The sequence below is a fragment of the Bombyx mori genome, chromosome 4, assembly GCF_030269925.1.
Source record: "Bombyx mori chromosome 4, ASM3026992v2".
In the NCBI taxonomy this organism is placed as follows: Eukaryota; Metazoa; Arthropoda; class Insecta; order Lepidoptera; family Bombycidae; genus Bombyx; species Bombyx mori.
In genome coordinates, this window is record NC_085110.1 from 17,571,417 (window position 1) to 17,593,434 (window position 22,018).

Consider the following 22,018-nt stretch of genomic DNA (forward strand, 5'->3'; position numbering starts at 1 on the left):
TATTAACCTTTATTTAATGCAGGTTTTGAACCGTATTCTTTGAAGGAGACGATTATATTCAAATCAATCTGTATTGACATATCAATAATTTTTTTTTGTCCAAATGCACAGATTGCCACCTTTGATAATAGACGACTCATATGTCATCTTTCTAAAACCGATAGTTTCCTTGTGCAGTTTTAGAGATTTAATATACTTAGAATGATAAATATAAGAAAAAATATATTATTATGCATTTAAAATAAGTGAATAAATCGATTTGCTAGTATATTTTCCTTAGCATTTTGTTTGCTAACACATGAAAGAAGCTTATTTGCTGGTGTGTCAATATTAACAATTTCCACGTTTTTTTCTGTATCAGTTTTCATACCTTGACTGAATAGAAGTACTCTACTCTACTATTAAAGTCTTAATATGAACGGTAAATAAAAAAACAAGTTTTCAAAACAATTTATTTTTGTATATAATCATGTATTTATTTAAAAGCAGCGTACAGCTAGTACTCTAATTTACAATGGCGCGGGCGTGGCTCTCTGCCGGTTATGAGTGCATCTGTTTGTCTAAATTATAATTCATCAACATGACTTTGATATACAAATTTCTTTCCAAAGTTTATATTATTTTTAATTTGTAAAAAATTATAATTTCGACAAATAGCACGCACTTATCTGGTAACACCTGAAATGATGGAAATGAAAAATTTCGAGGTGGCAATAATTTGACGGTACGTCGCGTTCAGCACGCAACCGCAGGACAAAATGGAGACGAAACATTACGCACGAGATCAATAATCAGCTGTTGGAATTTGAAAGTATTTAGCAGCAAATGGTCATTTAATAATAATAAAAAAAACAAAAACCTACTAAATCAAACAGTACTAAACCAGTAAGTACCACCGGTGGACAATATACAAACAAATATTAGTCAACTAACATACTACGTTCATACATTTTCGAAACTTAAATAATATTTTGTGCTCCCTAAAAGGAAATTAAATATGACCCGGAAAAAACAATGGCAATCTAGTACCTGTCTCTTCCAGGTCATTAAATGAAATCAAGTCTTTCATTAAATCGATTAATAACACGAATAATTTTCTTAGATCGATTCTAGAAGACTTGATCTGATTCATAAATCAACATTGCAAGGAAGAGTCAATAATAGTTTTACATGAAACGTCATGCTAATGAGGTAAACAGGTAAAGAAAAAACATATAGAAAAAAAAAGCACTAAAATCGAACTTCCAAAGTTCACGAGGTAACTAAAAAACGCAAATGTTTCACATAAAGAGAGCAAACCGTCGACTTATAGTCCTAACATTTATATTTTATTCATATTTCCGATCACTGGTACATAATTATCTGTATTAATCAACAACTGTACACTTGCTATGAAAATTATATCGAATCAACACGATCAATATCGATACAATCGTAAAGTAATCGACTTGATTGTAAATTTCATGAATATGTATGAAAAAATATAACATCTTCTGGTAACTGACCTATTGTAAGTAGTGTGCATCCGTCTATTTTCTAATTTAAAAAAAAACTACATAATCGAATATATAATAATAAAATCCACAATAATATCTAAATAAAACTATAATTAATCAATTAAGCACTCGCTCAGTTTCTAATTTAAAAGAAAACTTATTTTTTTTTAATATACAGTCAAAAATAATTACTTACTATGGCAACACCCTAAATGTCAACAGGTAATATAAATGTAAACCCAAATTGACAACTCATAGTCTCACTAAAATACTAAACAATAATTCTTCAACCCGTACATACTTGTCTCTGTTGACCTAAGTTTCATATTGCGATCCACAATGACTCGTGAACTGTTTACAGATACTTTTGTTTGACACTTAGTTCGTTTCTAAATTATTATTAGAATAAAATCTGTAAGTAAGATCGAATGTCAAAATCGGATAACCCAGTAATTGATAAAAGTTTATCTCATATAAAAAGATTAAATGCCTTTACCTATTGCTCACTAAATACTTAAATAATGTGTCCTAAAACTTGAGAGGTAAATATATTTTGTGATTTTGCTTACGAACGACATTCTTATTTTATATACTAAATAGCTATAACATTGTACTCTAAAAAATATGTATAAGTATTGAAGGCTAACATGAGATTTTAATCACAGTAATTGTTGTTAATATAACCAGCCCATATCATCTACAAAATAAACCTTCACGAACACTACGTTACGATGCGTTTTCCCGCGCAAATCGCCGCTAGTGATGTACTCCATAATATCTTTTTTAAATCATCTGTAACAACGGATGACGCGCGATGTGTCACAGATTATTGATTATCTGGTAGAGGTGACGTGCTCTGTTGAGAATCGACATGACATCACTAGCAGGGTCTCGCTCGAGTTCCGCCGAACAAATCTCTTCATCATACATTCCGTACACTATCGAATCGTATTTACACATTAAAGGCAACATCAAGGTATACTTTATTATTGCTTTTGGTTACTATTTATGTACTTTACATATCACCATAGTTTTTATATACATTGAAATATTAATAATTTTCGCTCTTAAATTTGAACTTTAGTCGAATCGCGCGTGAGTTAACGCTTTAACGCACATTGAAAAATTCAGTCTCAAGGCAGTTACATTTTTGTAATACAAATTGTGTTGTGAATTCAACAATTCATTAATAATGCGTTATACTTTTTAGTATCGATACTCAGTATTCGAATATCGCTATATATTTTAATAGGTATACAATAGTATGATTTTTAAGCTCTGTAATATTTCCTCGTATACAAAGATATTTATGTTAGTGTGCTCATCGATAATGGTTACGTACATTACTCGCTATGTTGTGACATTCTAAGTATACATCTCTAGTGAGTGCGCATTCTATATCAAACCCATACGTTACGAGTATCTACGGGCAGCACTAACGATGACCTAAAAAGACTTGCATTAATATATTTTAGCTACTATATACTCTATATAAGTATATATAAATGCAATTCGAAAAAATGCATAAATAAAGAGTTATTTTTTTTAATATCTATAAATTGTATAAAATATTAAATAAAATCTATTGAAGTGAGGTAGATGGATGGAATTTCACAATTTGTGTGGATATATGTAATATTTATATATATTTATATTTATTTATTTTTATATACTTTGCCGCATTGGCCCAAATGCTGAGGTAGATGGATGGAATTACTATGTAAGAGGCCCTATGCTACGTGACAGGGACCTTACATACACAATAAATCACTACTCGCTAGTATTCCTATTTCATTTCTTTCTAATTCACGGGACCGTCGCGTCCAAAAGCGTAAAAGAAAATTTAGATCTTTTAAATTGAAATTTTATTTCTTTATATCTCTAGGTAGATAACTTTTTTTTAATTTTTTTTTTCTTTGAACTCATTGTTTGTCTAGTTTATAACGACGGTCCCGTTTTGACAATCAAAACGTATCATGTTGTAGTTCTAACTAGTGTGTAAGTAGGTTAATTCTAAGTGAAAAAATGGCTGTGATATCACAACGGGTACAAAAATAAAGTCTTACTAAGACACAAAACAACTGTACCGTTTCTTGCCCTCAATGTGGTGGTATTTCACGTGTACCGCCCCAGTCAGTCCCCGATAAGTCCATCGGCAGTGGCGACGACAAGGCATTAAACATTCCCACTTTGTACGCAAACAAGCAACCAACTTCGAACTGCAACCGATCAATTCTTAAATATAATTTACATTTACAATACCGGCAATGGCACCAACGATATTCCACGGGTCAACAATAAAACGAGTCGGCTAATTACCACAAAACATAACACTCAAGCACCGTTTCAACACACACGTCCAACAAAATATTGTCCTACCCTCATTGTTACCCTAAGCTAACAACACACCGCTTTTCATCGACATTTCATGACGAGTTCTTGTTGTGTTCGTCCTCTGAGTAATCCCCCTCGTCCTGGCCGCTGTGCTCCTGGTCATGCTCGGTCAGGCGGCTCCGGTCTTCGTCGTTGTAGTCTTTGCTGTAGTAATCCTTGCCGACGTCTTTGTCCTGGTTCTCGTGTTTGTCGGCGTCGGACTCGCTGATGCTGTCATTCCTGTGCCTCTCCTTCCCGAGGTCCAGGGGCTCGTCGGAGTCGCGCATGATGTCGGGCTTGCCCGTGCTCTCGGTGTACTGCCGCTGCATCTGCTTGAGGAAGCGCTGGTGGGCGAGGTTGGTGGGCGGGGGCGGGAGGGAGCCCATTTGCGGGGAGGGTTCGTCGTAAGTTTTCCTGTCCAGGTGCATGGCGTTCATTTGTGCTAATTTTGCGTTCATACCTTGAATTAAGTTTGCGAGTTAGTCGGAATTGTAAATACATTGAGAACACAAATCGCGTAATTAAAAAAAAAACTAGTGGTCCCGCCGTAGTCGAAATTCGACTATAATTTAAATTATAAGTTTGAACATTATTAAGGTTTTATTGTCAAAGACTATTATTATACTTGTATAATCACAGATTTCGTCAAGACTACACTATAGACAAATAATATTAAATATAAACAATATTAACTTATTCTCCATTCGACCGCAGACTTTGAGCAATAACAAAAGATTGTGTGTGATACATGGTAGTGTGTGTAATTTTTTTTTTTATGTATTATTAATGCATAATTAAAAAAAAAAAAATTGGCATTCTGCACTCCTCTATATTCTCTATAAGTGTGAGAAATTTCATACTCCTCAGTTCGCGCAATATTCGTAAAAAGGGGTACAAAGTTTTTGCTTCACGTATTATCTATACTAATATATAAATCTACAGTGGTTTTTACGGATGTTCCGTTATAACTATTTCACCATGCATCCGATTGACTTGAAACTTGGTATCCATGTAGAAAATACATGTACTTAATGGATAGGCGAATATTTATATGAGTGTTGGACTCCCTAATAATAATGACAATAAATAATAATGTTAATTTTAAATGCCCAGCGAAGCGGGCGACTACGGCTAGTTAATTACATAGATTAGGATATTTACCGAACATATTCTCTCCGATATACTGCAGATAGGTGTCGAGCAGGGCGGAGCTGCCCCCGTAGCCCGGCGGGTAGTCGTCGTGCTTGAGCGGCGCCAGCCCGTGCGGCGCGCCCTCCACCGTCTTGGCGGCGGCCGCCCTCACCGCCGGCACTTTAGTGATGGTCGTGTTCGCCAGGCTATTGATATCTGATAAATATAATATGGCAATTAGTTGTGTTCCGCGATTTTGGGACACGATTACGATACGTTACGTTGGTACATACAGTTCATGAAATCGAGAAAAAAATGATTTTAATTTCACGCTTCAAACTTACGAACATTTTCGTTGTAGAAATATACCCGACTTTAGTGTTTATAATTTAAACATGTTTGTTTTATTTCTTAGATGAGTGGACGAGTTCACAGCCGACCTAGTGTTAAGTGGTTACCGGAGCCCATAGACATCTACAGCGTAAATGCGCCACCCACCTTGAGATATAAGTTCTAAGGTCTCAGTATAGTTATAACGGCTGCCCCATCGTTCAAACCGAAACGCATTACTGCTTCACGGCAGAAATAAGTCGCTAACAGTAGTCGTGGTGTACAAGACGTGGCTACTAACGCGGCGGCGACACGGGCAGGTCCTGGTAGCGCGACTGGCTGAGCTCGTCGTTGTCGTTGTCCCCGCACAGCGAGCTGGTCTCGGAGGCGGCGGAGGCGGACTTGGCGTCCAGTTTCACGTCGGAGCGGCGCGGGCCCGTGGGGGACGCGCGCGCCCGCAGCTGCTCCGGCGACACCTTCACCCCGGCCTTCGCCAGCAACCTGTCCGCAGACAGACCATGTCACTATGTGGCCGCGGAGGGCTGATAGCCTTGAGTGGCTATTTCAGCGTAATCTTAACTAGTAGGTGAGCTAGGGGGCTCAAACCTGACGATGTTGCTAACACGAACCCTAGCAAGAGCCGTGCACGCAGAATCTACCACCGGATCGAAATACGACCCACTGAGAAGATCCGGCGAGAAACTCAGTGGGATGTGTCTGTGGGTTAATTTACTCGCCGAGCCCTTCGTCGCAAGCGACAGGTTCGACGAGAACGATGACTCCGCAGAGACGATACTAAACGTTTAACACTATTCGTTTCGAATGTTTACTGTGCCTTGTTGCAACATTAATTTTATTAACAGACACACGTCCAGGGCCAGATTTAGGGGAGAACAACCGGGGCGAAAACCCCGGGGCCTCCACAAACGGAAGGCCCCCACAATAGATATTTTGGAAAAAAAATATAAAATTCTGACAAGCAAACACTAGTGAACATCTTTTTATTCCTCCGAAATTTAATTTCAAATAATTCTTGTCTCCGATTATATTTATGTATGTTTTTGAAATACTAAGAGAATCTACGTGGTTTCACAATAATTTGTTTATTAGAAAACTTGACTGAAAAAAATTGTTCGTTTTATTTGGAAATTTAGACCAGGGGCCTCCGCTTCCCTGTTGTCCCGAGGCCTCCAGACCTGTAAATCCGGCCCTGAACCCGTCCGCGCGTAGCTACAATAGCCGCTGAGACTGCGACCGATAAGTAGGAAAAAAGATACCATTAAACCAAAGAAAACCATTAATTTGGTTAAATCACGATTTATAAAATCATTAGTTTATTTTCCCCACTTATTAGCTGGTAGCCTAAGGGGCTATGCCAGGTACGTGCGGTCGCGAACACTAGTCCTTAGCACTCAGTGTTGGCCTGATGTAAAACCATAAAACCCCTTGATCTAATGTCCCTTGTGAAAATCATTAAGGGTCATTTTTATTCATTGTAACTGGCAACATTACTCACTGGCTCGCCAGTTCCGGATCGAAGCGCGTCGGCATCTGCAACACCGGCAGGTCTTTAGTGGAGATCCCGCGGTGTTGCCGCGACATGTGCGAGTGCAGGGAGTTCCGCGACTTGGCCACGGTGCCGCACAGCACGCAACTGTAACAACATTACACGTTCCGATATTTTGTTTGATTACGTTACGTCGATTTAATATAAATGCGCAATTTTTTTTATTGCTTACTTGGGTGGACGAGCTCACAGTCCACCTGGTGTTCAGTGGTTACTGGAGCCCATAGACATCTACAACGTAAATGCGCCACCCATCTTGAGATATAAGCTCTAAGGTCTCAAGTATAGTTACAGCGGCTGCCCCACCCTTCAAATCGAAACGCATTACTGATTTAAAATAAAAGCAATATTTTTTTTAATTGCTTACATAGGTGGACGAGCTCACAGCCCACCTGGTGTTAAGTGGTTACTAGAGCCCATAGACATCTACAACGCAAATTCCGCCACCCACCTTGAGATATGAGTTCTAAGGTCTCGGTATAGGTACAACGGCTGCCCAGCCCTTCAAAACCGAAACGCATTATTGCTTCACGGCAGAAATAGGCAGGGTGGTGATACCTACCCACACGGACTCACAACACGTCCTACCACCAGTTAAAACGTTGACTTTAAAGTAATAAAACGAAAAGCCTGCAACTTATTAGTTGAGAATCTCACCGGTAGCCGGGGCACACTGTGTGCTTGTCCTCGAGGTGAGTCCTCAGGGTGTGAGCAGATCGATAAATTTTCCCGCACTTTGGACACGGCCGGGGGTCGGTGGCCCGAACGCGCAGGATATCTTGAGTTCTTCGACAGCCACCTAAAGACAAATCACCATTAACGCATATGGTATATTATACAAAGTTTATTGGGTCCTGAATAATTATTCTTACCTTTCAGTTAGTTTGTGTTAGTCGGTAGTTTGTTTTTAGTAACTATCAAATAAATATCGAGAAACGTAATGTATTTCATAAAAAGAATTGGAAAACTGCAGTCAAATTGAATGTCTCTGGAATGCGCCTGCGGGAAACCGTATTAACCGTATGATAAATAAAACAATATACAATTCTACTTCGTAGTTTTATTCGTTTATATATATATTTTTAAGCAGACATTTTATTTTTATATTTGGGTAAAAATTAAAAATTATTACGTATATATTATAATAGTATCACTAATACAAAAATCGCAACTAGTATCGTTTACTCATATTGAACATTTGGTTATTTGAGATTAGGTACTAATTTTATCTATACAATAATTATCATGATTAAAACATTATTCGTTTTATTATCGATAAAAATAAATTTAGACATGTCACCGGAACGTGCTTCGAATACGTCAATCGGCCATTTAAATTTATTTATTTCGTAATTAATCGATTTTTCAATACATTTTAAGTTATAAGATTTGCCTCACAGGCGTCAGGAACAATTTCATCTACTCGCTAAGCTAACCAATATTTTATTTCGAAGTCAACCTTTCTGTCGCACATATTTTTTATCCTAAGGCATCGTATTTATTGCTTTTTTTGTTAGCCTAAAGACGAAAAATTATATTTTCTTTCAAATATGGAAGACTATGGAATGTCTAAGAACTTGGAGCGTTAGTTAATCAGTTGAAGAACGATAAGAATTTATTTTGTTGACAGCAACAATTATCACTACACAAAACGTTAAACCTAAGTAATCTAGGCACAGACAATGAAGGCGTAAAATTACCGAATCTAATGTTTGGCGGTTAAAATATATGCGACAGAAAGAATATAATGTATATTCTAAATGAACCATCGAACTTTTTTGCCTACTTTGACTAGATATGTTTAACATTGTGCAATATTTACGTACATATTCTTGGGGCTTCACTAAAAAACTTTTTAGAAAATAAATACTCTATGAACATGTATGAACGTATCCCTAACTATTGCGTTATGAAGGCATTTTTGTTATAATCTATTTCGTATTGTCATCTATGGTCGAGTTTATACGCCATGTTTATCTACTATATCTGGTATAACAGCTTAGCTGGCAACACTGCGTCGCTTACGTCACAATATAGAGATTCAATGGTCTCACTGATTTGAATTTTTTTATTTATGAAATCGTATGTCCCGATTATGGTTGTTCTTGTTTTATTTTCGGAAAGTAAAAGCTATCATACCAGTTCGGTTATAAATAACGCCTATAATCCTAAGGAAGATACTAAGAAAGACTGAAATACTGACAGCACAGCAGAATACTAAGGAAAATATACTATTATTTCTATTTCTAGACAAAATATAAATAGATCCGAAAGTTAAAAGAAATATGTACCTATTTAGCCAAATCTAACACTTAATCGAAGTTTGTCAATACACAGTTTGCAGTTTCTCATTAATAAGGTCAGATATAATTTTATAACGAGGATCTATATACTTAAGAATACTGTTGACAGATCGCTTTGTGGTTTTCAAGATTCCCAATGTTAGAATTGGCTACATCAACGGCGACGAGAGTCACGCGAGAAATTGTCGAACGATCGACAATGTACAGTTAGAGTTCGTATCCTAGCAATGGCACCAATCATCACATCTCATAATGCGCTTATTGTTACGTAAACCTTACCGATATCAGTCTATACTACTACAAAAATAATTCTCAGTCGTTTATATCCTACCGCTTCGCTGCGTCCAACGAGCGCGGAGGCGTCGCAAGTAAATGCATTATTCGAGATCAACATTCGTCCTCACAGCCGTCGGCCTCGCGGGGCGCTCAGTTCGGCCAGCCGCTACTCCACCTCAACGTTTTCATCTCCTCCCACTGGCGGCGGTGCTTGATCCTCATGTGGTTCCTGACAGAGTTGGGGTGCGCGAAGTGGCGGCTGCAGGCGGCCACCGGGCACAGCGGACTGTCCCGCGGGTAGTGCGCCGCCAGGTGAGCCCGGGCCGCCGGTCCGGCCCGCAGCCCCGCGCCGCACAGCGGGCACTCTGCAACCCACACGCGAGTTACTACCGCCGCCTCCCTCTTCGATAAACCAATCTAAAAATAATCGTATGCGCGGCGCGTTCTTTTCGGAGTCCTCGTCTCCCGCATCAGGGTTGGGTCCGCGGGGGTGGCGTCACCACCAGGCGCCGAGCGGCGGGGGCGCGGGGGGCGGCGGCCGCTCGGCGTCGCGCCGTCTCTAAGAGTTCTGTCGCTGGCGGATGCCGTGCGCTTGCAGCTGGTGGTTGATCAGGTAGTGCTTGGTCTTGCACTTCTTGCCGCAGTGCTGGCATGGGAACCAGTGGTCGCGGTCGGTCTGCGAGTGCACGTTGAGCATGTGCTGGCGCAGGTTGGAGGTGGAGGAGTAGACGCGGCCGCACAGCGGGCACTGCGGCCGGTACCCCATCGCCGCCCCGCCCGCGAGCGCCGCCCCTGTAACGTGCAGAGGCGGCGGTTAGTGAGGGGCACATCTAAGCGCTAGTGTGTGGGTGTCTGAGGGGGGCGGCGGGGGACGGCGGGGGCTCCTCTGCTTGACGCCGTGGATGGAGTTCATGTGTATCTGCATGTACTGGCGCGTCTTGAAGGCCTTGCCGCAGACGGGGCAGGAGTGCGCCAGGTCGCGGGCGGCGTGCACGTTGAGGATGTGTTGCTTGAGGTTGCTGTTGTTGCTGTAGAGCTTGCCGCAGTAGGGACAGGCGGGCTTGGCGACGGGCTCACCGTTAGCGAGGCCGGGCCGCTCGTCCAGCTGGGGGCCGGCGCCCCAGGGTGCTCCGGTGGCTCCCGGGACTCCTGGGCAGACGGACTCTCGTTGAGTGCTCGGGCGCGCCACACTACCGACGGGGCCCTACCGCGGCCCGAGCGCGGCCGGGACCTACGCCTACCGCTCGCTGGCGTCGTCTGGCGCTACGGGGCGCTTGCGTGTCGTTCTCGTTATTTAATTGTTAGTGTTGTTGCATGCGTCGCGTGTATACATGACTCAATAATGTCCAATTAACGATACGATTAAATTCCTTTGTTTGTTCAATGTCATTAATGTAGATCGGAAATTAGGCTGGTCGAGTTTGATCGTTCGGATACGGAACTATTGAGTCATCTATGTAAGTCAAGGGGTTAGTGTAGTGAGAGTCGAACTTACCGTACGTGTCCGGCATCCCGGACGGCCCCGGCAGTCCCGGGAATCCTGGAACATTAATAATATTTGTAAATTAAGCCCCCAAAGCCGCTTTAAAGAATTGAAGACATGGGTGGATGAAGGGGATATGATACAATCTGTTAAGTTTGAGAAAACGAGCAAAAAACTTTGTTACTTTTACTTTTTCTTCGAACTTAACTCCCACATGCAATTTTTGAAAATAACCTTTAAGCCCGGACTGCTAAGGTCTAATATAGTTTATAGACATATAACACTTTCATTCAATGTAAAAACTCTAAAATCTTAAATAATAATACTTCATCCACTCATGTCTTCAATTGTATCTGTAATTGTAATTGTGTAATAGGTATCGTTTAGTCATTCTAATTTACCCTGTAAGTTTAGTAGTCCCGGGAAGCTGTGCGGCATGGCTCCGTTGGTGTTGGCCACGGTCGCGGGGTCGTCGTAGTCCAGGGGCTCCTGCTTGGCGCGAGGTTCTCCCTCCGCGTCACTGGCGCCGGCATCCGATGAGGACTCCTCTCCGTCTCCAGACTGCAAACAACACATTAACAACTAAGTACACTGCGAGGCCCGCCCGCGACGTCTCTGGTTGTAGTGGCTGCCTTATTGCACCCAGAACGTGTTATTTTTGCCGCGTAACGTCCGATCTCGGGGTGTTTTTTTCCCCACCTATTCGCTGGTAGCCTAAGGGGCTATTTCAGCTACGCCCGGAAGGGTAGGTGAGCTCACGGGCTCAACCTGAGAGAACCGCTAACACTAGCCCTAGCAAGAGCAGTGCTTCGTTGAATCTACCACCGGATCGAAATCGCGACCCACTGAGAAGATCCGGCGAGAAACTCAATGATCAACTCAGTGAGATGACCATTCTCCGCTCCTTAAAAACCACTTTGTAAGTTTTTAAGCAGCACACATTGTACACACTGGAGGGCCACTGACTACTCACCACCAGACGTGAGATCCTGCTCTTAGATGTTTTTGTAACGGTCATCTAACTCTCGAAACCAAATAATATGTCTGCATTGTGACGACACTTGGTAGGACAGTGGTCCCTCCCCGCGCATCGTCTGCTGCTAGTTACAAGCCTCACCAAGTTGTTGGAGGCCCCGGACAAGTGCGGGTGCTGCGCGTCGAGCGCGTGGCCGAAGAGCGCGAGCTCGTGCCCGTTGCTGCCCATGGTCTCCGGACTGGCCCCCTGCGCCGCCAGCAGCTGCTCCGTCCTACACCAATAAGTTGAAAAACTATAAGCACGGTCGAGTTCTTTATTGAACTCAATCGAAACTAACAAAATCATAAAGTACAATAGAATCCGTTTACACCGACTCCGCTTACAACGATCGTTCATGATAAGATCAGCAAAAGTATGGTTTTAAAGCAATTTATCTTTAAATCGGAAATATAATAAATTGGTGTTTGTGACGATCTGATTTTAAGAAAAAAATGTTATAGAATGCTTTCTTTTTTTAGTGACAATGAGTTTAATACTAGATCACTCGCACGGTTTTCATACCTTTCCAAAAATGACACAATATGCGAAAAAACTTTGTTTCCTCACTAAGTTAGAACCCAACTACCAATTATAATTTCGTTACAAACGGATTCTACTGTATGCACGTGTCATCAATCATCACTGCTCACCTGCTCTTCATCTGAGCTTGGTACAAATCGGAAGACCTGGCACGTTTCGGGGGCGGAGTGCTGGCAGCCCCCTCCTCGGGTCTCCGGAGCCTCCGCCCCTCGCGCTGGTGGGAGTCGCGGCCGTCGCGGGAGGCCCCGCTGCCAGTCTCCGTCCAGGACGAGGCGGACTGTTGTGAATTCGTTAAATTCAACAGTTTTTGTATTGCACCCGGAACGAGATCCTTCATGAAACAAAATGTACGTATAGGGAAAAGCGTTTACATACGTTCTAATGAGGTAATTGTTAATTGTGTAGACAATAAGACATAAATAGCATAACAAAGTTATATGTCAATTAGATATATTAAGACGACTTTTTGGGATATATTAATGATTTATAAAATACTATATTATAATAGCTGACCCGGCAGACTTCGTAGTGCCCCAATCGATAAATAAAATACCTAAACTTTTTTATACAATAAACTTAAAACAAACAAAAAGCATCCGAGCATATTCATATTTATCTACCTTTTAAACCTTCTCTGGACTTCCACAAATAATTTAAGACCAAAATTAGCCCAATCGGTCCAGCCGTTCTCGAGTTTTAGCGAGACTAACGAACAGCAATTCATTTTTATATATATAGATAATAGATAATAAGAACTTCAACTTGTAATTCTAGTACTTTTTTGTTTATTAATAATAACTTTAATCGTAGGGTTTTATTTGTAAATGTGTAAAATGTTAAAGAGCACAATTGGCGCCCAACGTGTTACAGTTAATTAATTACAAATACATCAGAACTTACGGGAGAGGCTTTTTGATCAAGTGAAGACACGGGCGCCGGCGCCGGGACGTCGGTCAGCCCTCGGACCTGGAGCAGCTGGGCCGCTTTCAGGAATTCCTTCAGCTGCTCCTGACCGATGTGGACTTCGCCTTGATACATGAACCTGAATCGGAAATCGTCAGTAGCTGTAAGCGGACAATAATAATAATAACACGCATCCTGCGACATTTGTGTTCCTATTGTGGCTTAAAGTCAAAATCAGTGCTACCTAACTGCCTATCGAGCTTTCGGTTACAGGTTCGAGACTGGATTGGTACTACGTTTGGTTCATAAGTCAAAGGTGTTTGCTCTGGTGATATCTAGTAGTTGGGTACAATATTGCATAACAATCGAGCTTAAAATTCAAGCTAAAATAATGTTTTATTGCATAGATGGGTAGACAAAATCACAGCCCACCTGGTGTTAAGTGGTTATCGGAGCCCATAGACATCTACAATGTAAATGCGCCACCCACCTTGAGATATGAGTTCTAAGGTCTCAGTATAAGTTAGGATGACGGCTGCCCCGCTCTTCAAACCAAAAGGCATTACTGCTTCACGGCAGAAATAGGCAGGGTGATGGTACCTAACCGTGCGGACTCACAGGAGGTCCCACCGCCAGTAATTACGCATATTGTAATTTTTAAAATGTGAAACGCTTCACGCTTTTGCGTGTGGCCACGCTAACGGTTTACCTCAACAAGCTCTCCATGTCTTTATCGTGAACATCGCGCAGGATGACGATGGGGTGCTGGCATGGGTTGGCCTTCAGCAGCCTTCGGAAGTAAGGGCTGCACGCCGACAGCACCACCTGGATTCGATCATCGTCACCATTAGGATGCAACTAGTGGAACGTAATTTGTAAGTTGATCAAGAGGTGATGATTTTTAATACGCTTTTATTAGCTTCAGACGTAAATATGTATGTTTGTAACGGAATCTTTGAACATGATTTTGACCCCCTTCAAAACGTCGGATTAACTCGAAATTTGGTATACTTATTAAGGATGATAATGAATTACGATGACAATTCAATATTAAAAAAAATGAAAAAACAAATAGTTTAAACTACCAAAATACGCCTTTATAAACCAACTGAAAAATAGAAAATAAATTTTAATTAATAAGAAAAAATGATTTTATTGTAAAAAAAAGTATGGGGTGCATGGTATCAGTAGTTATAAATATTTTATGAACAGATATGAGTAGAAGGGTTATTTTGATATCCTGAAAAGCACCCCACGCTTTTTTACTATAAAATTATTTTTTTATTGAATCATTTGGAACATTACCAGACGATTGCTAATAGACCACTTATAGCTACACTTCATCCGGTATCCATGGTGTAAATTCGACAAACGTGTACACGGAAATCAACTGCTTCTCTTTATTTTGCTTGCCTTAACGGCAACACGGAAAGATGATAAGGTTTTGTACACATTTGCCACACCTCATGTTTCTAATTTCGCACAAAAAGAGTATTGAAGTGTCTATAACTTAAAGTTTACAGCATTATAAGTCTGAGGAAATCCGTAGAAGAACCGAAGTTACTGGCTGTTGGATACGAGAAACACACTTGCTTGCTAGTAACACACTGGCCTATTATCATCGAATAAAGCCATAAATGCGTAGGCACACCCACATATAGCCCGTAGGATCAGTGAGCAGGCCACATAGCAAACATATCCTCGAGTGGAGACCACGTACTGAGACGCGCAGTGTGGGACGGCAACCTTACAGATGGCCCGACGGCTTAGTGAGAATCGCTGGGTCACGTTGGATGTAGGTGCAACGGATCGGCCGCACTGGACATCAGTAAGCATCCTAGCAGCGGACAGTGGTCAGGCTGAGACAACCGACCAGACTTAAAAATGTTCGAACACTCATTATATGTTTCGGACAGTTGAGGATTTACTTTTCGACATGTACTTACCTTGTGCGCTGTGAAGGTGGCGCCGGCGCAGGCGAGGGTCACATCCACGAAGTCCTCCTCGTCCCTCAGCCGACGGAAGGACGACACCATCGCAGAGTGGAAGTCGTTCCATCGGAGGGAGTACTGCTGCTCGCCGCCGACCGCGGCGCCGCCTGCACGACCATCGACGGAAAGGTGGAAGTTTTATATTAGGAAAACCTGCTTTTTCTTTGTTTTTTTTTTACTGTTTAGATGGTTGGACGAGCTCACAGCCCCCCTGGTGTTAACTGGAGCCCATAGACATCTACAACGTAAATGTGCCACCCACCTTGAGATATAAGTTCTAAGGTCTCAATATAGTTACAACGGCTGCCCCACCCTTCAAACCGAAACGCATTACTGCTTCACGGCAGAAATAGGCAGGGTGGTGGTACCTACCCGTGCGGACTTACAAGAGGTCCTGCCGCCAGTAATTACGCAAATTATAATTTTGTGGGTTTTATTTTTATTATACGATGTTATTCCTTCACCGTGGAAGTCAATCGTGCATGGTGCAAAATTTGCACTGTTGCATCGCTCGATACGAATGCACCGGAGGTCTTATCCTTTAGGCCACGACGACTTCTAAATGCGACACTGACCGAGAAAATAAAGCAATTTACATCAATGTCGTCTTTCGATATAAACGTACACAACATTCTAAGATGCGGTTAAGTAGGTAGATCTTAATTTTTTTGCAAAATGTCAAGGATCCGAATTACTGGTTATGACTAATATTGTGTGATACATTGTCGAATCCAAACATTCAATGTTCGTATTTTTTATTATTATTTTTTTTACCTTGAATTCAAATTCGTTACTAATCAAATGGGTTTTTTTTCGATGGATTTTGCAAGTACATCTTTTTCGATACTTTGATTTCCTTCCTTGAAGTTATTTAGTTAATTGATAAAGATTTTTCTTGAGAACACAATCATTGTTTCCACGCAATACGTAGAGAAACATAAAATTTCGAATAATGCTCTGGTTCGCAAGTATTTTAATAATTGACGTTTTCCTACCAGTTTTCCTGATAATGTTAATGACTTTTACATAATAATAATGATTAATTGACCTGTCAGTATAAGCTAATAAAAATAATCGGTAATCGAACTACAAAACCCTATAATTACATTAGTCATTAAGATGGAAAAAAACGTCTAATTATTCTAAATTAATAACTCGTTTTCTGGGGTTCCGACTATTGACACAAAGGCGTCAGAGCGGAAAGACAAATAAAAAAATGTATACACAGAATAGTTGCAACGCGATCGTGTGATGCAATTAGTAATTGAAGAATAAATAACAAGTATTGTATGCGTACGTCAATGATCCTTCGATATTCTAATCGTATCTACTACTGTTATTTATTGGAACATAGTTTTTATGCTGTGCTAACATCTATGAGTCACTCCATTAGAAAAATATATCGAGGGGTGAAAAAGGCCTTTTGATTTAACCGTCATTTTTGCAACTTTACAAGAGAGCCATGTAAAGTTTTTAAATTTGGAAAAAAAAATAGCATAACAAAAGAACTTCTTCAGCTATTTAAATGGAGTAAACTTATTTTGAAGCTCAATTAAAAACATCGAATTGTTGATGCTAATATCAAATAAAACGCTCCTTTAATTACAAAGATAAATGGCGCGTATTTCACCTCTCGAAATACATATTACATATTACTTATTGTTTTTATTTTATTTAATATTCAAATTGATGACTTATGCCATTTGTCATTCAGCGATACAGGAAACGTAATATCAATAATGCATTTCGAAATATTTTAATTTCAAAATACGTTGTCACAGAGGTCCGCGACCGGGAGATTCGCCTTAACTTGTATTTCATTACGCTTTACGGTATTCAATAACAAAAATTGGAAACAAACAGAAAAATAAACAATAACAAGCAAAAGGGTATTTTTTATTTATCTTAAGATCACTTTGGTACTTTAATGTAATACCCACTGGACAATTTCGTGTATACATTTATACTAAGTCGTGTGGTGTTGTAGAAAATAACTGATTTTTTTGTTTTATTGGACACACAGCGTATTGCAAGCCCGCGCGGATGGGTCTCACTAACCTGTAACCTGACTATCGGTGCCGCGAAGCACTCGGGAGTTTCAGTTTGAAGAGTAAGGTAGGATTATATTGATATAATATAAGATTATATATATATATTGATATAACATTGAAAGTTTCATCTCATTTATTTTACGCTGTCTATGGCTTATGGGTTCCGGTAGCCACTTTAACACAGAAGGATTGTAATCATTTATCCGTGTAATACAAAAATAAAATAGGAACTTTAATGTGAAATTTAAAATTATTAAAATACTTACGCAGTTAATAGCACGGAACTACGGCTGTATGATGTTTGAGAAAATAAATCGGTGCTCTTTATATATTTTTATTCGAGTGGTAATAAATTAATAGAACGCGAAAAGGACTGATTTATTTGTTTTGTCGTTTTATTTTACGAATCGCGAAACACAATGTTTTATAACTAAACAGTTACACATTGAATGTGAAAATTCAGAGGTGGCATATTGTTTTGTAACGTTTGTAGCTTAAGTAGTGCCTGCTTCTGAGAGACACCGGAACAGCCGTGTGCCATCGTTAGCCGATGACGGCGCGGCGCTCCCCCGGAATGATAAATGCGCTGTGCGAGAGAGTGCATGATACGTTTTGAGTGTGAATGCACGGCTCTGATCCCCTGTCTGCGACCCCTCGCGACGAAACCGCTCGATAATTACGAAATCCACTACGGAGTTAACGTTATTTATGTATTTTTTATCAAAACTTCAGCGTTTCAACTCTTTATTTACGTAAATGGGAACAATATACACTACTTATTTTGCTAATAGGGAAGATAAATACATTGTAAAGTAGTTAGAAGACGTATTGAGAGTATTGACGTATTATTTTGTTCTCTAATCAAATCGCTTTTTATTGATAACAATAATTAGAATACGTTTAAAAATACTGTAGATTTTATATTACAGTTGGTTTAGAACCACTCGTCTCTCGTTAACAGTAGTAAATGCTCTTCATTTATGATACCTATTTAAAAAGTCAAATTTTGTACGAGTATATATTCATATGTTCTAAAAACTAACATGCTACATGCACATGGGAATAACTATTTTCATTATTAAGAAAAAAATGCCAATCATCCATTAAGTGACAATTTACGTGGAGCGAATGAAGTGGTTTATCCCTAATTGTTGTACACTTTATATTGCGCGCTTGCTTTGTGTGTGGGTGCGTCTGTGTTTAGTTGTGATACATTGCGTGCGGCGTAATACAATAAAATTAAATCTTTCAATTTCATAATAATGTTTTGAATCACCGAAATCATCAGTGCTTATTCTCGTTTTCGTAAATGGATCTCTTGCACCCGGAATGTAGTTCATGTCAGGAGTGTTGACGATTAGTAGTCTACCTACCGAAATTATTAATGATTAGTCCCCAGTTGCACTTGACGTGAGCGTCTCGACGCGTATATATAATAAGAGCTTAAGTAAAACGAGCGGTTTTTTAATAAATCTCTAGAGGGTGACAAAACTTAATTGATATCGGGTCTTTTTTTATTGCACTTATAGGCAGACGAGCATAAGGCCTACCTGAGGGTGAGTGGTTATCGTCGCCAGTGCACGCCAGCAATGCCAGAGGCAGAGCCAAGTCGCTGCCTACCGTTAAAACCATCTTAAAGTAGACGGCGTTATCGCGTTGCGGACTCCGGTTACCGCTTAATTCCACTTGAGCTGTGAGCTCGTCTGTCCATGCACAACACAATAGGTCTAAGAGATGTGCTAGAGAATGAAAAGTATTTCCTTGGATAACTGAAGTACGTTAGCAAATAATTATTTTATTAAGTGTCCATCTTTGTACTAATTACTCGGGTAGTCCCGATTATATGTAATAAAACAATTTTATTCAATAGTCAGTCTTTAAAATTTTGGCACCAACAATAAGCAAGAAAACGCATTGAATCGAAACGAAAATAAGCATCTAAAAAAAGCTTTTCTAATCTCAAATAAACGACAGCAACATCATTAAACGAAGCGGCGAGTCCACCCTCGGTCCTGGGGTGATCCTGAGGGATCGCCGGGGGTGTTGGGAGGGGGAGGTAGGAGGGAGAAGGCCGAATATCAACGAACTCATGTACCGTACGTGTGAACATGCGTACGTATAGAAAATTGTTGGTAAACATTCCGTCGTGTTGAACTTTTTGCATAAGTTTGGAATTTTTTCTAGTTTTTATAACAATGCTAAATTATTGTAGACTTGTTTAGTTTGCATTAAGTTAAGATTATGTGTACTACAAAGGTGTGAAATTCAAAATTGTAAACATGGCATTTATTATTAGCAAAATGTCAGACATGTGATGAACGATGTAAAAGATATAAATATCGATATTAATTGTTCACAAAACTCGTGTGAGAATCGCGTTTTCAAAAACGTTTATCTAGAAAAAGTTAAGTGTTATTAACACACACGAAAAAGGTTAATTGTGAAAGCAATATAAATGGTTAAATTACTCATACATTCATACAAGGATATGTTCCACTTTCATCTTGTAACTATCGCTCTAAAACCTAGTAACACTTGATTTTTTTTCAAGATTGTGTTTTAACTGTTCGTTTTTATAAGCGTAATTTTTATTACAATAATAATTTATAAATTTATTTCAGAAAGGCTAGAAGATAAGTCTCCAGAGTTTGATACGAGGACTATATAAAAAAGCAAGTTTTACACAACTGGGCCGCGAGCGCTTACTTGTCGAACGAATTACTTAAAGAGATGCTATTTTTCAAAGCTGAATTTAAAGAGTTTTTTTTTTGTTAAACAAATGAGATGAAAAAAAATCACAGAGCACGATATCATGCAAATGTTTTCTGTACGGCTCTTGTTTCGGTGAAAGACCTTTTAAATATTTTAACAAATGTCAGGGTGTGTTGGGATGCGCGGATATTATGTACATTTTTAGTATGTTTTGTTTCTTTTTTTTTTAATACGTATGTTTTTATGAGTACGTATATGAAACTTTCTTTACGCCAGTTAAAGAGTGTGTTTGTTAGGGAACAAATAAATGTTAGCAAGTAAAGTTCTTGTATGAAATCGTTTTGATGTTTATAAGAATTAAGCAGCGTTGGACTAAAACAAATTATAGTTTGAAGTGGTTTAGTTTTTACGGGTGTTAGTGTCTAATTTTGTCACGCACCTGTGACAGAGAAGCTGAGAAGTACGCGTTTGAGATGGTATAGACATGTGATGAGACGAAATGAAAATGAGGTTGGTAAGAGAGCGTCAACTATGAATGTGAAAGGATATAGAGGAAGAGGTAGACTAAGAAATGGTATATGATGGAGGAGTATAGAAGGAGAAAACATGTTGCGCCGGCCCTAAGTGACTGGGAGAAGGGCAGGAGAATGATGATGAGTGTCTAATTGTGTCTAGTGAGGTCGGTACTCACCGGTCTCGGTCGCCATGGCCGGTTGTTCGGAGGGCGGCACTGTGGCGGGGCGTGCGCGCGCGCTAAACGACTCCAATCCTGCGCATTCCACGCGCGCTCCCAGCGTCGCCGCCACTTTAACGCCTTTTCACTTCTATCCCCGTAACGTTTAATCTTTGGCCCGCGAATGTTCGCGTTCCAAATTTTTATTTCATATAAAAAATATTGTATGTCAAATCTTGGAAGTTTTTTTTGTTTTAAAGCTTTCGTTTGTTATTTTGTTTTGCGCGTTTGTTTTGTTTTTCTGAAAGAGATTTCTTCGAGTTAATTATTGGAGTTTTGTTTTATTTAATTAACTGATTAATTTATTATGGTATTGAGCGGTGACATCACGACATACGGTCCCGTCTCCGCGATTTATGCACGTCACGACGAGAAGGGTGCGAAGGGTGGCCAGGGATCATCCAACATAACTCAGTCCAAGTTTAATATTACAAATTAAAATGATCAGGTATCGACGAAACTTTCGTTTTGAAGGAGTTATTGTCCACAAAAAAATAGTATCGAGTGATTTTTCAAATTCAAATAACGAATTAGAATTAGAGCACAGCTAATTTATATTTAATAGCAGTAACTATTACAGAGAACAATAAAGTATCGCATTCACGCATGTACTTATAGCAATTAAAAAATAATTACAACTAGTTTACGATTAGTGTAAACATATTAGATAGCAATTAATGCGTCTTTAAAAATAATCGAGAACTCACGAATTCGTATGTTAATGACGTAAGTTAATAATATTATAACACGGTTTAAATTAATTAACCACTTGAGCATTAACACGATCACTGCAACGCAATACCGTCCGAGGCACGGGGTGTCCAAATCGCGCGGGGTTAATAGAAGGGCCCGGTGCAACGATCGATGGCGCGCCCTGCACCGACACAATAAGGGAGGAGCGGCCAGATAGAAATCAATACGATGTCCATCATCGCATGCACCCCCCCGCGCCGCACCGCCTGCGCCTTGCACCCGCCGGGAAATGCATTTTCCACGACCCTTCCGCCCGCACCCTTCTCTCGTGGCGACGACTCGAGGCCAAGCGGCGATACACTCGGACGCGGACGAGACGTTTCAGTGATGTCCGGTATCGGATGCACCGCTCGCATTGATC

General features: G+C 40.1%; 1 protein-coding gene and 1 long non-coding RNA gene across 5 annotated transcripts; one reads left to right on the forward strand and one right to left on the reverse strand.

Annotated features, from left to right (window-relative positions):
• Positions 1–438: 438 nt before the first annotated feature.
• Positions 439–21,003, reverse strand: LOC101740863 (protein abrupt). Of its 3 annotated transcripts, none has more exons than XM_062668398.1 (13): positions 20,863–21,003; positions 15,364–15,515; positions 14,127–14,242; positions 13,415–13,556; positions 12,625–12,791; positions 12,077–12,206; positions 11,361–11,520; positions 10,972–11,016; positions 7,555–7,696; positions 6,847–6,984; positions 5,632–5,831; positions 5,031–5,216; positions 439–4,329 (listed from the first exon to the last, which is right to left on the reverse strand). In XM_062668398.1, exons 1-13 carry the CDS (start codon positions 20,876–20,878, stop codon positions 3,923–3,925), a joined length of 2,001 nt encoding a protein of 666 aa, XP_062524382.1. In that variant the 5' UTR covers positions 20,879–21,003; the 3' UTR covers positions 439–3,922. The 3 variants fall into 3 exon arrangements, with proteins under 3 accessions (XP_062524382.1, XP_037877838.1, XP_062524383.1); XM_038021910.2 differs by having other exon boundaries at positions 12,625–12,845; XM_062668399.1 differs by lacking the exons at positions 439–4,329; positions 5,031–5,216; positions 5,632–5,831; positions 6,847–6,984; positions 7,555–7,696 and having other exon boundaries at positions 10,776–11,016; positions 12,625–12,845.
• LOC110385119 (uncharacterized) lies at positions 14,114–21,175 on the forward strand. 2 transcript variants are annotated; one of them, XR_009973051.1, is made up of 4 exons: positions 14,114–14,292; positions 15,380–15,537; positions 17,432–19,571; positions 20,081–21,175. It is a non-coding gene; the product is annotated as an uncharacterized LOC110385119 (long non-coding RNA). The 2 variants fall into 2 exon arrangements; XR_002430456.3 differs by having other exon boundaries at positions 17,432–21,175.
• The last annotated feature ends 843 nt before the right edge of the window (positions 21,176–22,018 follow it).

Bases quoted from the DNA above. Each gene is read 5' to 3' on its own strand.
- LOC101740863 (XM_038021910.2), bottom strand. The intron at 14,243-15,363 runs GTAAGTACATGT...GATCGAATCCAG, and splicing joins CCACCTTCACAGCGCACAAG to GTGGTGCTGTCGGCGTGCAG. The intron at 13,557-14,126 runs GTAAACCGTTAG...TTTCCGATTCAG, and splicing joins GACATGGAGAGCTTGTTGAG to GTTCATGTATCAAGGCGAAG.